Source organism: Lygodium microphyllum, chromosome 6, assembly GCF_053477565.2.
Source record: "Lygodium microphyllum isolate KBCC chromosome 6, Lygodium_microphyllum_v1.1.10, whole genome shotgun sequence".
In the NCBI taxonomy this organism is placed as follows: domain Eukaryota; kingdom Viridiplantae; phylum Streptophyta; class Polypodiopsida; order Schizaeales; family Lygodiaceae; genus Lygodium; species Lygodium microphyllum.
In genome coordinates, this window is record NC_141140.1 from 162,871,575 (window position 1) to 162,891,465 (window position 19,891).

Here is a 19,891-nt window from a genome sequence, read left to right on the forward strand (position 1 = left end):
GAGACACAAGATGTGGGAACTCCAACAATCACATGTGTAACCGGCATTTCCTTTATTCAAATGTCACTAAAAGAAAAAAAAATGAAGTGACAATGATGGGAGCCCGCCACCTACAATGTGCTTTTGTGGGTAACTAATACATGGTGCGGGTACTGTCCGTGTAATTAATATACGACGGCTAGGCACAGGCGCCTTTACCCCCAACAAAAGGCCTAACACGCATGTATGAGGAGATTGGGGGAGCTTTTCTTTTTTCTAACCTCTAAGTAACAATTCAGCAATGTTCCTACACCATATTTGTCTTAGACAAAGTACACTCACTATTATCTACTACGATTTGATTCATGGCACTATAGCTAGTTGCATTTAAATAGTTAGATGCAACCATACAATTGGGATCAAGGATATGTCCACATCCCACAAAAAAGACTCTTTTAGGATGTTCTCTGTCCATGTTCTCAATGGGAGATGGGAGAGATTATAGAGTGACTCTAAGCACATGAGGAGGAGAGATGCATTTAGTGATAAATGGAATTCATCAAGCACTATCTTCTGATTAGAGTCATGCATGGTCTGGCACTATAGACCACTAGATCGAATTTTCACATAGCCCTTGTGTTGGGCAATCTTTTGCAATTGGACAGCTCAGAGATCATTTTCCTTTGTACAATCTTTACTATCATAGATAGGGCTTGTGATGTACTTTACCTTGGTTTATTTGAGTAAGATATTTTTTGCCAATACAAGCAGCAAAGATATATTTACTTATCTCAAATGTCTTCTTTATTTTCAGGCTTTAGACTTTTTAAGTTTTCTTCAATTTTCTTAAATTGAGATTTTTTATTCATAAATGGATGAGACAATTCATTGTTATTTTTTCTTAACTTTAGGATTTTCTTTTAAGTTGAGGTGAACTGCTTTTGTCAGTAACATAAACAGCATTGCATCTGTGAATGTAAGGCAACCGGCAATTTTGGAGCTTACTAATTCCATTTTAAACCTTTCTTTTCACATGCATTCAAGTGGAACTTAACATTCAAAATGACTTGTCTTGCATGCTTTATCTAAAAACACACAAAATAATAAGTCTCCTAATCAGCTAATGGCTTTGCTATTAATATTGACTTAATCAAAGGCATCCTATTGAGTTTCCAGGCTATAGCCTCGGCCATGTTCAATTAAGAACTTCTATCAAACTTGCTTTCCTTTTCACTTGAATCTAACTTAGCATACAATTGTTGCCTCGAAAGGCAGGTGAAAAAAGCCGCTCTGAAATCTGAAACAGAATTATTTTACGGTCTGCGCATAGCATTATGTATGCTAAGCAATTTGATGTCTTCCAGGGTAACAGTGATGGAACTCGTTGTTAAACCCTGGACAACTGGTATTTTGGACTTGGGGATGAAAATGCAACTACCATAAACTTTATGGTTATCGCAAGTTTTCATCATATTTAAATTAGAGCTTAGGATATTTTCAAAAGGGTACATGGAGGTAATTATGATCATCTAGACAAATGTGTGGTTTTTTTTTTTGGAAAAGAAAAGGGACGAGATATGTACCATTTAGAAAATGCAATAGGTAACACTTAGTTGCATAGCATAATTCTAATACAAGCTAAAACAGTTTAGGCCATGTCAAATCTCAAAGGCAGCACCCATTTGATTATAGCTCAAGCAACATTTTGATGAATGTGGGTACTTTCAGTAGCCCACCCTTTCAAAATCTTATGAAAGCATGTCCTTTTGAGTACATTGACCTTTCAATATTGATCGTCCAAAATCCCAGCTATTTAATGAGCACACTAGGAGTACAGACTCCATATAAGCATTCAGTTTAACCTAGTATAAAAAAAATGAGTATACCCAATGAAACCAGAACGTCCCACTTTTGTTAGGTTCACAAGGGTGCTAATTCGAAGATCAACAAAACAAAACATTCCAGCACACTTTGAAACGTATTCTCGCTACAGCACTACTCTACACATATGCTACAAGTTTCGAAACATGTCTCAAGAGGGGTGATGACAGCCGTTGAGGTGTCAAATTGTTTAATTAAGCCCTATATTTGAAGGCATAAATATTCGTGTGTACAGTTCAAATAAACAAGCAAAGTCCCAAAAAAATGAAGGCATTCGACTGACCTCAGTTAAGTTTAAGAACATTAATTACCTCAATTGCACATAAAAAGGATAATAATATTACCAAAACAGGGCCCCACAGAAAAAGTGTATAACGTTTAGTGAATGATGCAAGAGTAAAATATAGACTGAAATGAAAAACTATAAGACCAAAAGGAGAGCAATTGATTGTTATTATGCTCTCTTATTTTTGCAGTGCTTACAACCAAAGAGACTACATGAATCAAGAGCCAGTTTCCTACCAACTATCCATGTTGGATAATGTAGAAAAGACAAAGACATTACATGCCTTACATTCTCATGCCCCTTCATTGCTTAGTTTTCATATGAACTCCGAAAATTATATTAAGAAAATCTAAGCTTGGGTTTCAAATTCAGATAGTGATACCGATAGCTGGCATTGGGTATGGAATATCAAAGTTTTTGAATATTGAACGACTTGTCTATCAAAGCCTGTAGAGAATAATCACATTTTTCTTTCTAAACTTTGAAGGAGACTACCTTTATTTCAACATTGCAAAAGTGCACAACTATCGTACCCATCATATGAACTGAAACGTTCAGTACCCCTGATCTCGATTGACTCATTATCATTCATAGCAGACATAAACAACATGCCTGCTATCAATTCCGGGCTTATCACAAAGCGAATCTCCTCCTGCATAACATTCATTCCAGACTAGATTAGCAATATGTACTTCAAATTACACACACAAGAAAAAGGCAGTCACAAGCATTGATGCAGTATATACACGTGTTTGACAGAGGTAGATGTATATGATGCTAACCAACTATGATTAATTTAATAATAGTCTTGTAGGAGGAAAGCCACATTTGTGGTTATGTGGACTCCCCACAAAGAATGGGTTCTCTCTTCAAAGATGAAGATCAAGAAAAACATTGTTTCAAGAAAAGTGACCAACACAAGATAGTAGTTGAACAAAGTGCATATCTTCATGATTGTCTTTAAGACCATATTTGCAAGAAGAAGGGAGTTCTGAATGCTCTAATCAAAATCTTCTCAACGATTTTCTTGTCAGGCTGAAACTTGCATGAAATGTACTTTGACATACATGCCTCGAAAGAATTGTAATCTAATAAAAGAAGCGTCTGCTGAGCTTAGAAAACATAAGCTTTATTAAAACAGCCCCAAACTCAATTAACTAATGAATTAAACCTTTTATTAAAACAAAATGCATTCCTAGAGAGTGTCTATGTCCCATAAGCACAAACCTAATTCAGAGGACCCAAACTTTCTATAAATAGGCATGTTGCCCTCCACTCAGCTATAATCCCTTTCTTCTGCTTGGCTTGTCCTTTACCCAAATAAGATGTCACAAAGGCGTGGCTCTCTGCTCCGACTCTATGAGAATTTGTCTCCTTGTGACGTACAACTTGCTCTCGCAACATCGAGACTAACATCTCCCGAGTGATAGTATCCCTTATAAGAAGAGAGGTGAGAAGACTGGTGTAGAATGTGTCAAATTTCACCATTCGGTGAGGAAAGATATGATAGGAGCATCACAACAAAGCCTTTCAAAACCATGATCTTACTAAGGCATCTAAGCTCATCCCGAATCTCCTCCATCTTGTTGATATGACCTTCATCATAGAGGGATTGGCGACAATGAGATGTCAAAGCTTCAATTCGAGGGTCATGTGACTAAAATTCTGAACTTAGTAAAGAGACACCAACCTGGTCCAGACTTTTAAGAAGATGGTTGTCCTAAGTAAAACGCAGCTAGTGCAGATTGAAAACATGTCACCTTGCACAAAAACACAAATCTGCAGCACCTATAGGATATCACCCAACTTGCTTGGTATCCAACAAATGCTTCTCTTCACTCAACTTCACCTACCACCAAGGCAAATGATACCATGTGCGAGTGCACAAGCGAAAGGAAAATGAACAAGAAGTGATATAGGAGGAGACGAAGCGAAACACCGTAGAATGAAGGAACAAACTAACAAAAGATTGAATGATATAAGCTTGCAACAATCAACCCCAACATGTAGCTCAAAGTGTCACCATGGGTGCCAGGCGGAGGCAAGAAAATGAGGCACAAGAATGACGAGGGCTGGCTGAATAATAAATAGTAAACTAATGCCAGAACTAGCTGATCAGCTGGCCAAGGCAAAACATATGGCTGCCCAACTCAGCATGCCCACTCTCTGAGTGTCCATCTTGCTAGAAATAAAGTGCGACTGTGAGATCTCCACCTAAAATGTCTAGGACATATAAAGTGACAAACATACAATGTTCGAGCTCCAAATGTTCTCATCTAGCTTATATTGAGGCTCATAGGCAAGAGAAAACCATGTATGACACATTACTGCTACATATTATCTCATTTGGAGCTTTCCCTATGGATGAATACGCAATATGCTATAGGCAAACTCTACAAATGGGAGACATTTCTCCCCTTGTGACTTATATTCACTAACATACGCTTTCAACATATCAAAAAGAGTAAGATTCATAATTTTCATTTAGCCATTAATTTGAGGATGAAAAGATGAAGAGAACTTTAAAGTGTTTTTCTAGTAGGCCTCCCAAGTGATTATTCATTTAAGCCTCATAATCGAATTCTCATTGCTACATGTTTTTTTAGATGAAAGTCCCTTACAGGGCTGCTTTGTACTTTGTCATTCACATTGGAATATTTTTTTCTAACGGGATATTAGTAATAGATTTTTTTTCTTCTTTGGAAAAACAAATAAAGCACACAAAAATTTCATTAATTCAAAATCTTTATCTAAGATGATTTTAAAAGTCTCATACTATGTAATTTAAAGATGAAGATACCTTGAATAATAAGTCTTGCAGCTTGTGAGATGGAATAAAATGTGACTGCTTACCTAACTAATCAATGATGACTCAAATCATGTCATGACCTTGGGGTGTTCTTGGAATACTTGGGATGAAATTCATTGTGATAAATCCCCATGGAGCATTCAATACTAGGGCATTATAATTCAGCTTTCAACATGCTTTATTGTGGACAATAAAAACAATCAATCTATTGGTCAAGTTTTCCTTGGGTGCCTTTGTGGATTTATAGATTGGATACGTCGTTAACATTGTCAATTACCTTTGTAGCCACGTGATGCAAGAGAGCTGGTGGGGCCATCCAAGCTGGTGATGCTTGGTTCAGGGCGGTGGGTGGCCTATTTGGCCGTTTGGACCGTCCAAACCATCTGTTGATCATGTGGGGATTGAATAATCCCAAAGTCTTTTGCCTATCATGCTAGATTTTGTCCTACTATCTAAACCTCAATGAAGTTGTATCTCTTCACAATGTAAGCCAAAAGAAAAAGTGTTCAATTGCACTTAAACTGGCTGCCCTTCCATTGTGTCCTGGATAAGGAGTTTGGTGACTTTCTTAAAGTACCTCCTCTCATATTCATGAGAATATAACCATCTTTGATGGAACAATTTGGATGAGAATCTCCTTATTGTAACATCTTTGATGAAACAATTTGGATGAGGATCATCTTATTGTAAATTAACCCAATATGCTACAAAAACAGCACCTTTGTCATAAGTATTCCTCATCTCTTGAAAATCTTCATGATGAATAACTATAATAGTTACAATCCGAAGCACTCTAGAAAGTGTAGCAATGACTACATAATGCTTCCTTGGAGAGTACATAATTTGAAAATGCAACATGGACAATAGATTTTTCCACGTTGCATATTTCTCCTCACCCCCAACAAAACTCCCTAGAAGGGTGCCACCTGAACCTTACTGCCATTGAAGAGCATCTATCAATCATGATGTGCCCAAAGGAACTCGTCCTTTAACTTTCAACAAATGTCCCTTGCTGTACCAACAGTATGCTGAATACCTCTGCCGATCATAAATCCTTTCTAAACAGCAAAAGAACCACAAAAGAAATGTTCACATCCCTATCGTAAGGTGACAGTCCCCTAGGCTGCCTTCCTGTGTAGAGGAGATTGCCTATGAACTACCCATAATAATTATTATTATTATTATTATTATTATTATTATTATTATTAAATAAACAAAATCATGAAGCTATAATTAGCACAATCTTCATGCATAAGTATGGGAAAAGTTCATGCTTCCCATGTTTACTCCTCCCACAAAAAACCCATCAAGCATGGACCATCATACTCCCATAAGCTTCCAATGGTGTTATGCATGTTCCCATGACATCTGGTACAGTGCAAGTTAACTCACCTCCTAGCCACAGAGCCAAACAAGCTCACCCTGAGTCTAGGAGCCAACAATAAAGGGCTAAGCCTCTACCACAAGAGTTGGCATCCCATACCACTAACCCACACCAATATGGGCACGTGGTAGTGCATTGCACAAAAAAGTGTGCAAATGAGCCCTTGATTCTCTTTACAAAACCTAGTTAGAACCTAGCCATAAAGTGCTATGAGGTACTCACATTAAACCTCTAGTGGCGAATGCTACTAGCATCCACCATGATGTCCAAGGATATAGCACACAATCTGTCCAACAACTACCTCTCCCTAAACGCAAAATATTCCATACTTGCTCCACATTCCACTCCAACAAAGCAACAATTCGGCCATGATCATCAAGGCTTTTCCTAATGAACCAGTATTTTGGAAGCATATATCTTCTACAATCACCATGCTTGGGTTGCATTTATGGTCCTTTAAGGCATATCATGATACTTAACAAGTTGAAAACAACAAAAAAAGCAAGGAGTGCATTTGCTTCCCACACAAATGTTTGCATTCTAAGTGGCTACACAAATCATCAAAATGGAAGTTTTTCATTATGTAGACTAAAATAAGTTTTTACATTGTTCTTTTGTCACAGCCTAAGGGCAGAACTCTTTCCTAACATCACAAGGAATCGATGTTGGATAACAAAGGCACTCTTGACAAAGAGGAAGGGGACATAGAGACTTTTGACAAAGAGGAAGAAAAGAAGCATAGGGAGGAATAATATAATATGTATTCAACAAAAGATAACATATTCAAGAGGTAAGCATAACACAGCATTTCAACGAAACCAATTTAGGGATGCAATGTGAAGGCCACAGTTTCGGCCTCGAAGGACCTTTTCTGTTGACTGCAACAGTTGCCATGACAAGTACTTCTCTTCTTCCTGTCATGTTTGGCCATGATTTTGTGTTTAAAATGCTTACATCTAGAAGGGTTCCTTTGCCACCCAAGAAAAAAAAAAGAACAACTCTTTACATCTATGAAGGCTCGATTGGAAAAGCAGAAAGTAAAAGAGAGATTAACAACACATCATAGAAATATAACTCAAAATCCACACAAACCCAGCCTGTAGCACCCGAAGTCACAAGTGTATCTCAAACCCACCTGTACACAACCCTGAGAAAGGATACCACCTCCAAGGTACCGATTTGCAAAATCTACTTCCAAAGCATCTGAGGTTTGATCTTCAATACTCCCTTTCTCAAATACCTGAACCAGCACACATTTCATGAGACTATTAATCTAGAGGGCATATGCGTACAAAAACCCAATCACATCACACTTTGATTACTGATAGGCTTGACCTGTATTGAACATAATGGAACCTGTGATGTGTTCCAATAATTTTCATTAGGTTCTGATATTGGACTAAGAATACCAGACTCTGTATGCCGAGGAAGGACCTTCCGCTCATACGAGATTACACCTCGAGGCATTTGTTTGCATACACGAGTAAAATAGTGCAATATACAATGAATTTTTTGTTCTTGGCTAGGAATAATACTCGTAATTCCACTACAGACACGCAGATTCAATGTTCAGTACTGTGCCACAACATCATTACAAACTTACCAAAAGCCTGTTTTATGCATATCAAAGTAAATTGATCATGTCATAGGCATTTCCAAGAAAATGATCATCCATCAACTTCACAAATTTTCACCCTAAATAAACTTGAATAGGAAACGTCCTTAGGTATAAAATCCTTACCTGTACAATTTGTCGAAGTTGAAATATGGAAGGTTATTCTTGCCCCTACTTGTAGGTGGATAAAGGCAAAAAAAGGCACATGCCAGGAGTGCTGCAACTAGTTCCTGGATAAATGCAAAGAAGCGTCAGACGAGTGTTTCCATAAATTTATAAACAAATATTCCATAAACCAGAAAAGGAAGCTGAAGAACCAGAACTTGCTATCCCTTTTTAAGGACCAAAGCAAAAGTCCCCCCAGGCATTTATACACAGAGGAAAGAACAAACACAAAAACTTCTAAATTGTACTGTCGCATCACATGTACAAGTGAGACTTTACAAAATGCTTGACCCCAATATGTGGTAATGATAGCCATATGGCAGCATACACATACACCACTATTAACTTTTCTCTTATAGAAAATTTACCTATTTTGACATTTCAGGGTGACAAGCAACCACAATATGTTAATGGGTGACATACAAGTTGTAATAATCACTATCCAATGATTCGGACTCATGCCAGTAATAGAGAAGTTGTCTATAGCATGCACTACAGATTGGAGATAAACTCTTGATATTTTGCTGAAATTTTCACTAATTCCAGGCTATGCATAACTTGAACACGCCATTTCATTCTGGATGCATAGTAAACAAATATACCAAGTGTGATGGTCCAGTCCTTGGAATCCCTGGCAGGGCATGCGCACGACCCCTTGGAGGCATCTCGCAAGACCACAAGGCGTCGCATCTCAACACCATTTCCCAACTCAACACGCACCTGTCACACACTCAACACGACACGGCACCAAAGTTCACTGAATGACCCATCTTGAGGGAAAATCTTATATTCATGAAGGGGGACTATGTACATCACAAGCCAAAGGCACAGAGTATCACGGTTCACAGGTGAGGGCTGGCACTATCAACATACTTCCAAGCACGACTCAATGCTGCGGGGTGAGGAAATACCTAGAAAATGATGTGCCACAAGTACCAAAATAGACATCGTCCCATCATATCTACCACCTATAACACGTGTCTTGCACATACGCCTCTCACTAGTAGCCTCCCACACTTCCCTATACGAGAAAAAAGCATACCCATTAGGCATAGACCATCACGGTCCCATGAGCAAATGGTGGTCCTGTGAATATCATCATATCTCACACCAAATAGCAAGTTGGACTCTTAACACCAATGAAACGTTTTCCTAGATTCCAACCTACATATAAGACACAACACAAGCCATACCAACAATATAGACATAAAGGGAAATGGACATCAAACTCACCTCCCAGCCATAAAGCCAAACAGGCTCACCCCCAAGCCTAGCGCCTCTAGAGTATAGGGTCATGACGGTAAGAGCTATTGTCCCATACCATTGGCCCAAACCATCCTAATATACAAATGCATTGGCCAGCTGGCCTAAAATCAAAGAGTGGTGATCACACAAGTGCGCAAATGGCCTTGAGCCCATAAATAGAACCCAGCTGCCCTAACTCAAAAGTGCCATTAGTGCCTTTGCACTAGGCCAGTTTATGACCAAAGGTTGTCACCAATGCTACTGGCACCCATCTATATATCATAGAATGTAAAAACATGACCTGAGCACTTGCAATGAGTGCAATATCTATTCTTGATAGGATCGTTTTGCCAAGGATGTTTAGAAGGTTGGGTTCAGAGGGACTAGCCAATCTTAAAACCTGCCAATCTTGCCTTCCATTCTTGAGGGTTCCTGCCACCCTCTGATTACCCCTTTGAAGAAGAGGAAACAAAAGCCTCCTCTGGATATAACAGTGGAGTAGTCATATTGTAGATGTTAAGGCACAAGAACTTTCCACCAAATAATGATATTTTAATGGATTTTAAAACAATTTCATAAAGAGTTATTTGAATTGATACAAGAATCCATAACTTTGATAGGACAACTCCCTCAAAAATTCTACAAAAGAGAATCATTGGTCGATGCCACTTTCATCTCTCATTCTCATCTTTCAATCAGAGCACTCCTTGACATTTCCATCATCGATGTTATCACCCCCATGCATCACCCATCACCAGACTCAATCCCATCTCATGCTACTCTTGCCATCACCCATGGTGACATCTTGCTGACATGACTCTTGCTATCCTATCTCTCCCCCCCCTTGGCCATATTGCAACATATTTGAGAGCTCATTTTCCTTCTACTAGTTTGAGAAGTTCTTCTAGCTTTTAGGCAATTGGCACTGCTCATGCCCCCTTGATATCCCATGTGTTGTAATGTACCCAACATTCACCTATAAATACGCCAAGTCAAACTGCATTATACTTCAAAAAACTATCTTGAATTACTCTCGATCAATTCTAATTGTATTGTCAATTAGAAGACATTAATATTTTAATCTCATCAAGTACAATTAAGTCTTGAATGGCTGATGAATTCCCAGAGAATTATAGGCCTCTCAATTCAGTTCTAATAACTCTGCAGCTATGAGGGCTAACCCATGAGACACAATTCTCAGAGTTCTTTTATTGAAACACAATATTATTTTCCCCTACATACAAGCAAGTGGGACAAGTCCAAATTTCCCGCAGAAACACCCCTCCCCCCTGACATTAGAAAAATATTAATGATACTAACATTAATATTAAAAACTATGGGGTTTCAAAGCCCAACAATCAGCAAACAATTAAGAGGCCACATCATGGACCACCTCAAAATAGACAAGCTGCCCCATTGGAGCCACAAGGGCTACCTTGAAATTGTCACCACCACCTCAGATTAACCACCATGCAACTCAACAAGTACCACACGAGCCCCCTAAGGATGGAGTCCATGAGGATGCTCTTGGCAAGAAGAGATGAGAAAAGGGAGCCAAGGGGGTTGTTGTTCCTTTTTTTTTTTTTTTTGTGGGGGGGGCGCGGTTCAAAGTGAAGGAGAACGGAAGTGTATGACCAAAACAAAGAGTGACTAGAGAGAGAGAGAGAGAGAAATGAATATATTAACATCTACAAAAGGCCAAAATGACCTATGAGACCATGAGTTACAATCATGTGTATGATGGTACAACTGTCTGGGTAAAATATGTAGCACAAAGCAAAATAAGAAACGAAACTAACTATGGCTATGTGCAAACATAGAGCTCTATCTAGTAACAATGAGCTCCGAATGGTACAATCTCATGTGGGTATGGAGGGCCTAGCTCTAGCCCGAGCAATAATCCCCTATATCCGCCTATGAAGGTGTCGTCGGTGTCTGTGTTGAGGCCTAGGACATCTGGATCGGCTAAGCTGAATGGCTCGATCAATCAATACTCCTTGTCTGTGTGTGGATTGTGGCGGTGGGAGAGGCTCTCGTGTGGACTCTGGCTGTAACTGTATTGAAGTCTTCTGAGTCTCCTTTGCAAAGAAGTCTGTGAGTTGCCTCTGCAAAGGGCCTCAGTGTCCTAGAGCAACTGTACTCTTGAGGCGCATGTCACGAAGCCGTCGTATCTCAAGAAGAAAGAGGCCAAGGCATCGCTGATCAGTAAAATCCATGACTCTGGATAGTGGTCCAAATCCATCTCTAAAGAGACAGTGGAAATGACCACGGACCTCATAATACGCTGGGCAGCGGCATATATAATGCTCCTCTGTGTCTCTGGCTCTAATTGGCATATCTGGCATATGCGCTCCTCTGGTGGAATGGATCTATATCTGCCAGTCTCAATCTCTAGCTAATGTGAGGAAGTGCGCAACTAGCCAATAGTACATCTGATCCCATGGGAAAGGTGGGTGTCCATGTATCTCGAGCGAACAATAAATCCATCGTCAGTAGTGTGAAGGAAATGCTTGCGGTAGAAAGTCATCTTTGTCCCTAGCTCCTGCCCTGGCATCAACCATGTCCACCTAATATCCAACTGGGTAAGATCCATCCTGATGATCTTGCGAATCTCTAACCTGCTCAGATCAAGAGATAGCGCATCAAGGGAGTACTGGAAGGGGGGTAACTTGTCCATGCTAAAGCCATGCAACTCAAACCAGGCCAACATTTGTGCATACCAACATGAAGTATCACCCTCTCTGGCAAGTTGCCTAGAGGACTCAAGGGCCAACCATGCATATTTGTGTCTGGGTAAGTCCCATAGGCTATGTATGTATGCGACCGATCGGGTGAGGGCTTCTACCACAATCGATGTAGCTGCTAGCTTGGCTCTGATGATCTCATGTGGCACTGAGGCCTTACATCTCATCATCCTGGATATCATGGACACTAGGGGTTTCTCCATCGCCCTCCATCCGTGATGAGTGCGCCCTGATCTACTACGGTGGTCAAGATTGGGCCCCCATATCTATACTCCATAAAGTAGTGTGGATGTGACCAGTGTATCACCTGTGAGCACATCCTCTCCAAGCCACATAGTGTTGTGTATCCGCGAGTCAGTCTAGTGTCTGCTGCCTCTCGCATAGAAAAGGTGGGCCTTGTGAATAAGACTCCCAAGTATGTATAAGAATCCACACACTCCAGTTCCTCAGATCCATATGTGAATTTAGGCGTTGATCTCCTGACCCACTGTGGTGTAGTATTAAATACCATCACCTTGGTTTTACCAAGGTTCACTGAAAGCCCACTGTCCAAAGTATAGGAGTGTAATGCGTCCAAGTGTCTCTGTAGACCCTCTAGAGAGTCAACTATCAATACAATGTCATCTGCATACAATAGGAGAGGTATCCAAGTGCCAGCTAGTGGAGCTCCTTGATCTCCTTCCTATGAAATGTAATCAGCAATCCCATCGATGTACAGGCCAAATAATGTCAAAGAGAGGGGGCATCCCTGCTTCACCCCAATGGTGGAGTAAATAGGAGCCGAAAGGCCCTCAGGTGTCCAGACTCTACCCACAACTCTCTCATATAGTGCCAAAATACCCCAACTGAGCTCTTTCGGTACTCCCATGGCATGCAATCTATGTATTAGTCTCTCTCTCAGTACTGTGTCAAAGGCTTTGCAGAAGTCCACAAAGCAACAGTAGGTCCATTGGCCATGGGCCCCTCCCTCCTCAATGATCACTCTGAGTGTGAGGATGTGATCCAATGTGGAGAAGCCTCTCCTAAAGCCAACCTGTCCCTATGCTCTAAGACCCCACATCTCTGCCCACCTACTTAACTCATGCTCAAGGATGGAAGCATATAACTTAGCCAATGTATGCCCAACCATGATAGTCCGATAGTTATTGGGTAGAGTAGGATCCCCTGACTTGAGGATAGGCACGATAGTGTTCGTGGTCCAGCTTTCTGGTAGGCCTTCACACATGGCTCTGTTAAACATGTAAGCTAGGAATCCTGCCACCAAATCTCTAGCATGGATCAAGTGCTCGGCTACTAATCCATCATGATCTTGTGCCTTTCCTCTGCTAAGTCTGTCAATGGCCTCTCGGACCCTACTTTCTGTAAAGAAAGTGGTGGTCTCTGGGCAAGGCTCAAGTGGGTCGGGAAGAGGCGGCTGACCCTCCACAGTATAAAGACTAGCTGCATACTCCTCCCATATAGCAGTGGACGTGATAGGTGTGGTCGGGCAATGCTCTCTGAAAAGCCTCCAAGCCTCTCTAGAGTCCTGGCTCAAGAATAACTGATATAGGTCTCGCTCCAACTGGGCCAAGAATGTTCTCTTCTTCCACCGTGTGAGGCGTCTAAAGAGTATCTATGCCTGTCTATGGGTAGTGGACCCCAATGCTATCTCTCTCTGTAGTCGTGCACTGGTCTCACTGCACTCACCACCATACCAGCTATTCTGGGGTGTCAACCCGGTGGAGGCTCTCTGTGTGGGTCGTGAGTGTGGGAAGGCTACACCTGCAGGGATGTGTAGGGCCTCACTGAACTGCTAAGTCAACTCCTGTAATGGAACGTCGGGGTTCTACATCATGTAACAATCTAAGGATCTCCGCCTCATAGGTATCCTCTGTCTCTCTAGAAAAGAGAGATCTCGGGTGTCAGTGAGCTGCACGATGGATCTGTGTGCCAGTGAATTAGAGGTCGATGGTGAATGATAGATAGGCATGATCCACTGCAACTCCAAGAGGTGTAGGGATACTGAGAGGTCCTGGATGTGAGATATCAGCATCGGTGGGGCAAGAACATAGTCTATTGTGCTGGCATCGTGTCGGTGAGGATAACATGTGAAGGCGCCGGATAGAGGGTATCTAGCCAGGCCATTGAGAATGGCCAACATATGTGTTGTGCCCATCTCCACAAGGTATCTCCCATATTCAGTGACTTCCCCCATATCCTGAGATGTCCTCTCCAGCTGTAGCTCTGACACATCCTGCTCCTGTAGCATCTCCTCAGATGCATCAAAGAAAGACACCTGATGAGAGGCTGTCCTGGCATTAAAGTCTCCTAGTAAGATAACCTCTCTCTCCTTCGAGAACGCCCAAATATCCTCATCCAAAGCCAGGTGATTGCCCCTTGGGTGGGGGCGTATCGGGACGTCATAGGGGGGAAATAGCATATGGCAACATACAAAGTGTGTTCCTTACCATGCACTCTCACCCACATGTATCTGGCCCGCTCATCTCTACGGACTACGTGGATCATCTGTTGTAGCTCCTCCCTGAATAATACTACCACTCCTCCCCCGACCCACGATTACTGTGGTCTGTGCGTGTCTCCTTCCTGCAAGCTAGCTCCCACCTATAGCCTATCACCCGTGGAAGTGCAATATGTGGTCCCTAATGTGTCTCTGAGTAGAACACTATATCTCTCCCTCTGAATGTCTCCTCAAAAGCTCCCACATCCAATCAGAGGGCTCCATTACAGTTCCAGACTGCCACTGCAAGGCTGGTCCCATAGATCTCATGCCGTCATTTGTGGCGCCTCTCCATGACTACCACTCCCTCCTCTGTAGAAGGCAAGTTTGCCCTCCTCCCTCGCTGCCTTAATTTTTGGCATACACTCCCTCATGTGGGCTAGTTGGGTTGGTGTGAGATCGTCATCCAAAAACACACCGGCCCCTTCAATGTACGGCGTTGAGCTAGGAAGTCTCTCCTAGCCTCCATGGTGGGAAAGCAGAGAATGAGTGCACGCTCTTTTGAGCTCTCCCTTTCTGTGCTTTTCTTGCACACTCTCCAAGCGGAGACATGCGTGTCTTTCTCAATATTCATTAACATGTATAGCACCTTGGTGTCCTCATCCACTTTTTCATGCATCTTCTGCCCCATCACCCGAACATGGAGTGCTCTCATTTTCCTTTTTTGTTCCTCCTTCAATGTGTCACTGATTATGGTTGTTGTAGCTGCATGTGCTAGGTGTTTCCCCTTCTTTGCAATTTGAATCCATTGCTCCGCCTCCTCTACTTGCTGTTGGGTTTTCTTGAGCATCTCTGCCAAGGAAACAGCCTCCTTCGTCATCTCCTCCTTTTTTTGGAGGAGTTGTACTTCCTCTTTGATACAGGTGAGCTCCTCGGTCATGCTAGGTTGGATTTCTCCTTCCTTTAGCTTCGGGCTGAGCTGAATGTCAATCAGTAGCTGCCTAAGTGGTTGAATCTCCCCATCTTGGGAGAGAGAGAGAGAGAAACCGACAGTGAAATGTAGAAAATCTGCAGTGAAGAATGTTGTATAAGGATGCATATATATACACGACTACAAAGAGAATGTCTACGTATATCTCCACCTAAAACCGGCCTTCCTTCTCGGATAGGGTGGTTTAACCTAATTAAGCACTTAATTACAGCAATTAGCAAATGAACATAAACTGAAATGCTCACTTTACCTTCATAAGCTTGGACAGTGGACACCCTGTTGGCCCCAAAACTGGCGCCCCTTTCGGTATTTCTTTAATTTCAATTGCTAATGGATAAATTACAAGCCAAGTTTTCACAATCTCCTTGGCTGATTCAAAAGCCCCTCGCTGTTCCAATAATCAGCAAAGCATTCGGGCAAATTGCCCCTTGATTTTCACCCAAGCCTTGCTCTAATGGAACCCCAACTAGTCAAATGCTGCCCCAAATTCACAATAGATGGGCTGGCATCTGAAATCCTCACAATTCCACGAATTTCCGGTGTTGATTTCAGTGTATAATGCCTTTGACTGATGGCACGGGTCCCAAGGTGGCTGCTAAACCCTAATTACTACTGTAATTTAGGGTTTACAACAGTAAACTCTCTGCTATCGACCAAATTTGGCTGTACTCTGCTACCCATGGCTGAGAATTGCTGAGAACACTTGAGTATAGACTGGAGGAGATGAGAGAATGCTGTAGAAAGAGAGAAAATCAGCTGAAATATATCTTTTGATTCGTAGCCCTGATGACAAATCTGATGGCACCAACAACTTCAAAGGGGGGGTAGCTCAGCTGACGAGCCCTCCTCAGCTGACGAGCCCTCCTCTCCTACCGCCGCCTCTCTTGAGGCGGAAGAGAAAACCTGCTACCCCCTGTCCTATCGCGGCACGCAATCAGTCGTCGTCGCCTCTCAGAGCCAAATCTGATCACCTCCTCTCCCTCCACCAAGCTCCGAATGGCTGCCATTCAACTTCCACCACCCTCCAACAGCCTTCTCCCTAGTTGCATGGGAAAGTTTTACCAAGTGGCAGCCTTCCTAATGTATTTTCAGTCATTAAATTAATTTTTCAGAATTAATTAATTTTGAAAATTAATTTCAGCCCTTTTGACCCTGCCCAAAATTAAACATGCCCATCTGGAATGAAATTGGCTAAGCCATTTAAAACTTGGAGTGGTTCCCAACCTCTGTTGACCCTTAGACTAGCATTAATTAACTAATTAATGCTAGTCCCTAGTGTCACCACTAACACTTAATGGCCAAACAATTGTCCTAGGGTCCAACCTGTCACCAACTGACCACCAAAACCCAATTGGCATAACTTAACACAACTTTTGCCTTTAACACCCATTGCATCCTCGGGGTCCTTGGCCCGTTCCCATGAAAAAACTGCCATGTGCATCACATGTGCTAAACAACCTTGCATATTTGATTAGTAACTTAATCAAATGTCACTAGCAAGATTAAAGCATCTCAAAATTTCACGTCCCCGTGACACCACCTCCAAGATCTCACTCTCTAAGAACCGTGAGGATAGTCTCCACAAGCATATGACCAAAACAAATAGTGAACATAGAGAGGAGAGAGAGAGAGAAAGAAGAAAGAAAGAAAGAAAGTTATATTAACGTCTACAACAGGCCAAGTTGGCCTATGAGACCAAAATGTTGCATACAAATGTCTGGGAGATTTCAACTTCCCAGTGAAGCTAACATTTATGCTATGTTGAACTAAATTGAGTAGGTACAAAATGATGTCTGGACTAGATACAATCTAGAGGTACTCCCAGTGCGGTGTGGAACTGCTCCTGGGGCGTTCATCCTAAGATGTCCCGCATGGGTTGGTCTAGCATGGAGAGGCTAAAGCGGCGTGGGCAGGGCCCTCCGATGGCGGCGTAGTATCCCTTGTATCTTCGACCAGTGTCTTCTGCGGGGACGGGGGCCGGCGGGGCGTGGTCGCCGGGCTTTACCTCTCGTTGTGGCTATTTCTAAAGTGGTCCCCGGGGGCCAGGAGGCCGGTTGGGCTGGTGGGGCCTCGGTGCTGGGGAGGGTAGCTGGTATTTGGTAGAAGTCGTTGAGTGTGCATTGGTTGGTGGCTCCTTGTCTTTGCTCCGTGGTTCGTAGGAGGTGGTCTCTGTGGCGTCGTATTTCTAGTAGAAAGAGCCCCAGGCATCTCTGGTCTTTGAATTCCATCACCTTGGAGAGTGGTCCGAATTCTTCGCTGAATAGGCAGTGGAAGCGTCCCCGGATTTCGTAGTACACTGGGCATCTACAAATATAGTGTTCCTCTGTCTCTGGCTTGAGATGGCAGAGCTGACAGATTCGGTCTTCTGGGGGGAGGGGGTTGGCCCCGTATCTGCCCGTTTCGACCCGTAGTTGGTGTGAGGACGTACGGATCTATCCGATGGCACTTCTGACCCCGTGAGACAAGTGTGTGTCCATGTAGCTTGGGCGGGTGATGAAGCCGTCCGGGGAGATATGCAAGAAGTGTTCTCGGTAGAAAGCCTTCTTGGTTCCTAGTTCCGATGTGGGGGTCACCCGTGTCCTGGCGGTGTCTGTCTGGATGATATCCATTCTGGTGATGCGATTTACCTCCTCTCGACTGAGCTCCAGGTGTGGGCAGTCTAGGCTGTATTGTAGTGGGGGGAGGTGGTCCATGTGCAGGCCATGGAGTCGTAACCAGGTCTCTGTTCGGGCGTACCAGCACTTAGTGTCCCCTTGTGTTGCTAGCTGTTTGGATGACTTCAGGGCAAGTCTAGGGTACCGGTGCCGGGGCAGGTCCCATATTTGGCGCAAGGTCATGGTCTGGAAGAGGGCCTCAGCCACGAGGGGCGGTGCCCCTAGCTCTGCGTGGATGATCTTGTGTGGTACGGAGGGCTTGCTTCGGATCATCCGTGAGATCATAAGTACTAGGGGTCTCTCCATCTAGTCCCATCCCTCATAGGTGGCCTCCTCCTCAGGCAGTGGGTGATCCTGTGGGGCCCTCCACGTGTGGTAGAGATTGGACCCCCATATGGGAGCCGCGTACAGGAGGGTTGGTGTGACCAAGGTGTTAAAAAGCCAGAGTTTTGTCCGGGTTTCCTGAAACTGTATGCGGGCACATTGGTTCTCCATTGACCCGAGGGCTGCATAGCCTCGGGTTAGTCTATCTTCCGTGGCTTTTCTCAGGGTAAATCTCGGTCCAGAGAATGTAATCCCTAGATAGATGTATCTTTGGACCACATCTACGGTTTCTCCACCGTATGTGAAGGGGGGTACCGACCGACAGAGCCATTGGGTTGACGTGTTGAACACCATGACCTTGGTTTTCCCCAGGTTCACAGTTAGGTCTTTGTCTTGGCAGAAGGCCTGTAGTGTGTCCAATTGGCGCTGCAGCCCTTCGGGTGTGCTGGAGATGAGGACTATGTCATCCGCATATAGTAAGATAGGTATCAGTGTCCCTCCCAGGCTCGAACCCACCTCGCCCAATCTATCTATGTACTCTGAGATCTCATCAATGTAGAGGCCAAATAGGGTGGGCGAGAGTGGGCATCCCTGCTTGACTCCGATGGTGCTGGTGATCTCCTTTGACAGCCCTCCCGGTGCCCGAACTCGGCCCGTTACCGATTCGTATAGTGCCAGTATCCCCCATCGTATTTCGGTTGGTACCTCCAGTTCCTGTAGTCTCTGCGTGAGCCTCGCTCGTGGGACTGTGTCAAAGGCCTTGCGGGAGTCCACGAAGCAGCAATACACCCATCTTCCATGCGCTCTGCCCTCCTCTATGATGGCTCTCAATGTGAGGATATGGTCAAGGGTGCAGAACCCCCTCCTAAACCCTGCTTGTCCTGCTGCTCGGTGTTGGTGTTGCTCTGCCCACTTGCTCAGCTCGTGGTCCAGTATGGATCCATAGAGCTTGGCTAGTACATGGCCAACCATGGCTGTTCGGTAGTTCATGGGAACCATGGGGTCTCCGGCCTTCAGGATAGGTATTATGGTGTTGGCTGACCAACTGGCTGGGAAGCCTTCGCATAGGGCTATGTGTCAGAAGTGGAGCAGCGGTGGAAGCATAAATATGTGCTGAAATAAACTGTTGAAACACAAGACAAAAAGAGAAAAGAAAAGAACACGATACAGATGAGAACTCAGATGTATGCACGGGAAATGGAATCCATGTATCTGAACACGAGACAGTCGCATACAACAGTGAGTCACTGGCTGCGTGGGCACTGGCACTGGCTCCTCTCTCTACAGAGTCTGCAAATGGTGAAATGAAGTGACTGACTGAGGAGGAGCCACTGAGTATAAATAGGCTGAAAAAGTGGGGAGCAATAATGCTGGTCG

General features: G+C 43.4%; 1 protein-coding gene and 2 pseudogenes across 3 annotated transcripts in view; all 3 read right to left on the minus strand.

Moving 5' to 3' along the window:
* Nucleotides 1-19,891, minus strand: part of LOC148035359 (poly(ADP-ribose) glycohydrolase 1-like) — a 121,220-nt gene that overhangs the window by 61,258 nt on the left and 40,071 nt on the right. For 2 of the 3 annotated variants that reach the window (XM_087680393.1, XM_087680392.1), the window contains exons 3-6: nt 8,081-8,184; nt 7,675-7,885; nt 7,475-7,579; nt 2,680-2,798 (exon numbers count right to left, since the gene is read on the minus strand). In XM_087680393.1, the coding sequence (XP_087536519.1) occupies nt 2,680-2,798; nt 7,475-7,579; nt 7,675-7,885; nt 8,081-8,184 (539 nt within the window). Of the gene's footprint in view, nt 1-2,679; nt 2,799-7,474; nt 7,580-7,674; nt 7,886-8,080; nt 8,185-8,721; nt 8,840-9,030; nt 9,419-19,891 lie in introns of those variants that run through there. The other variant, XM_087680394.1, reaches the window with a different exon arrangement.
* Nucleotides 10,781-12,559, minus strand: LOC148035361 (uncharacterized; annotated as a pseudogene).
* LOC148035362 (uncharacterized) lies at nt 12,555-15,485 on the minus strand (annotated as a pseudogene).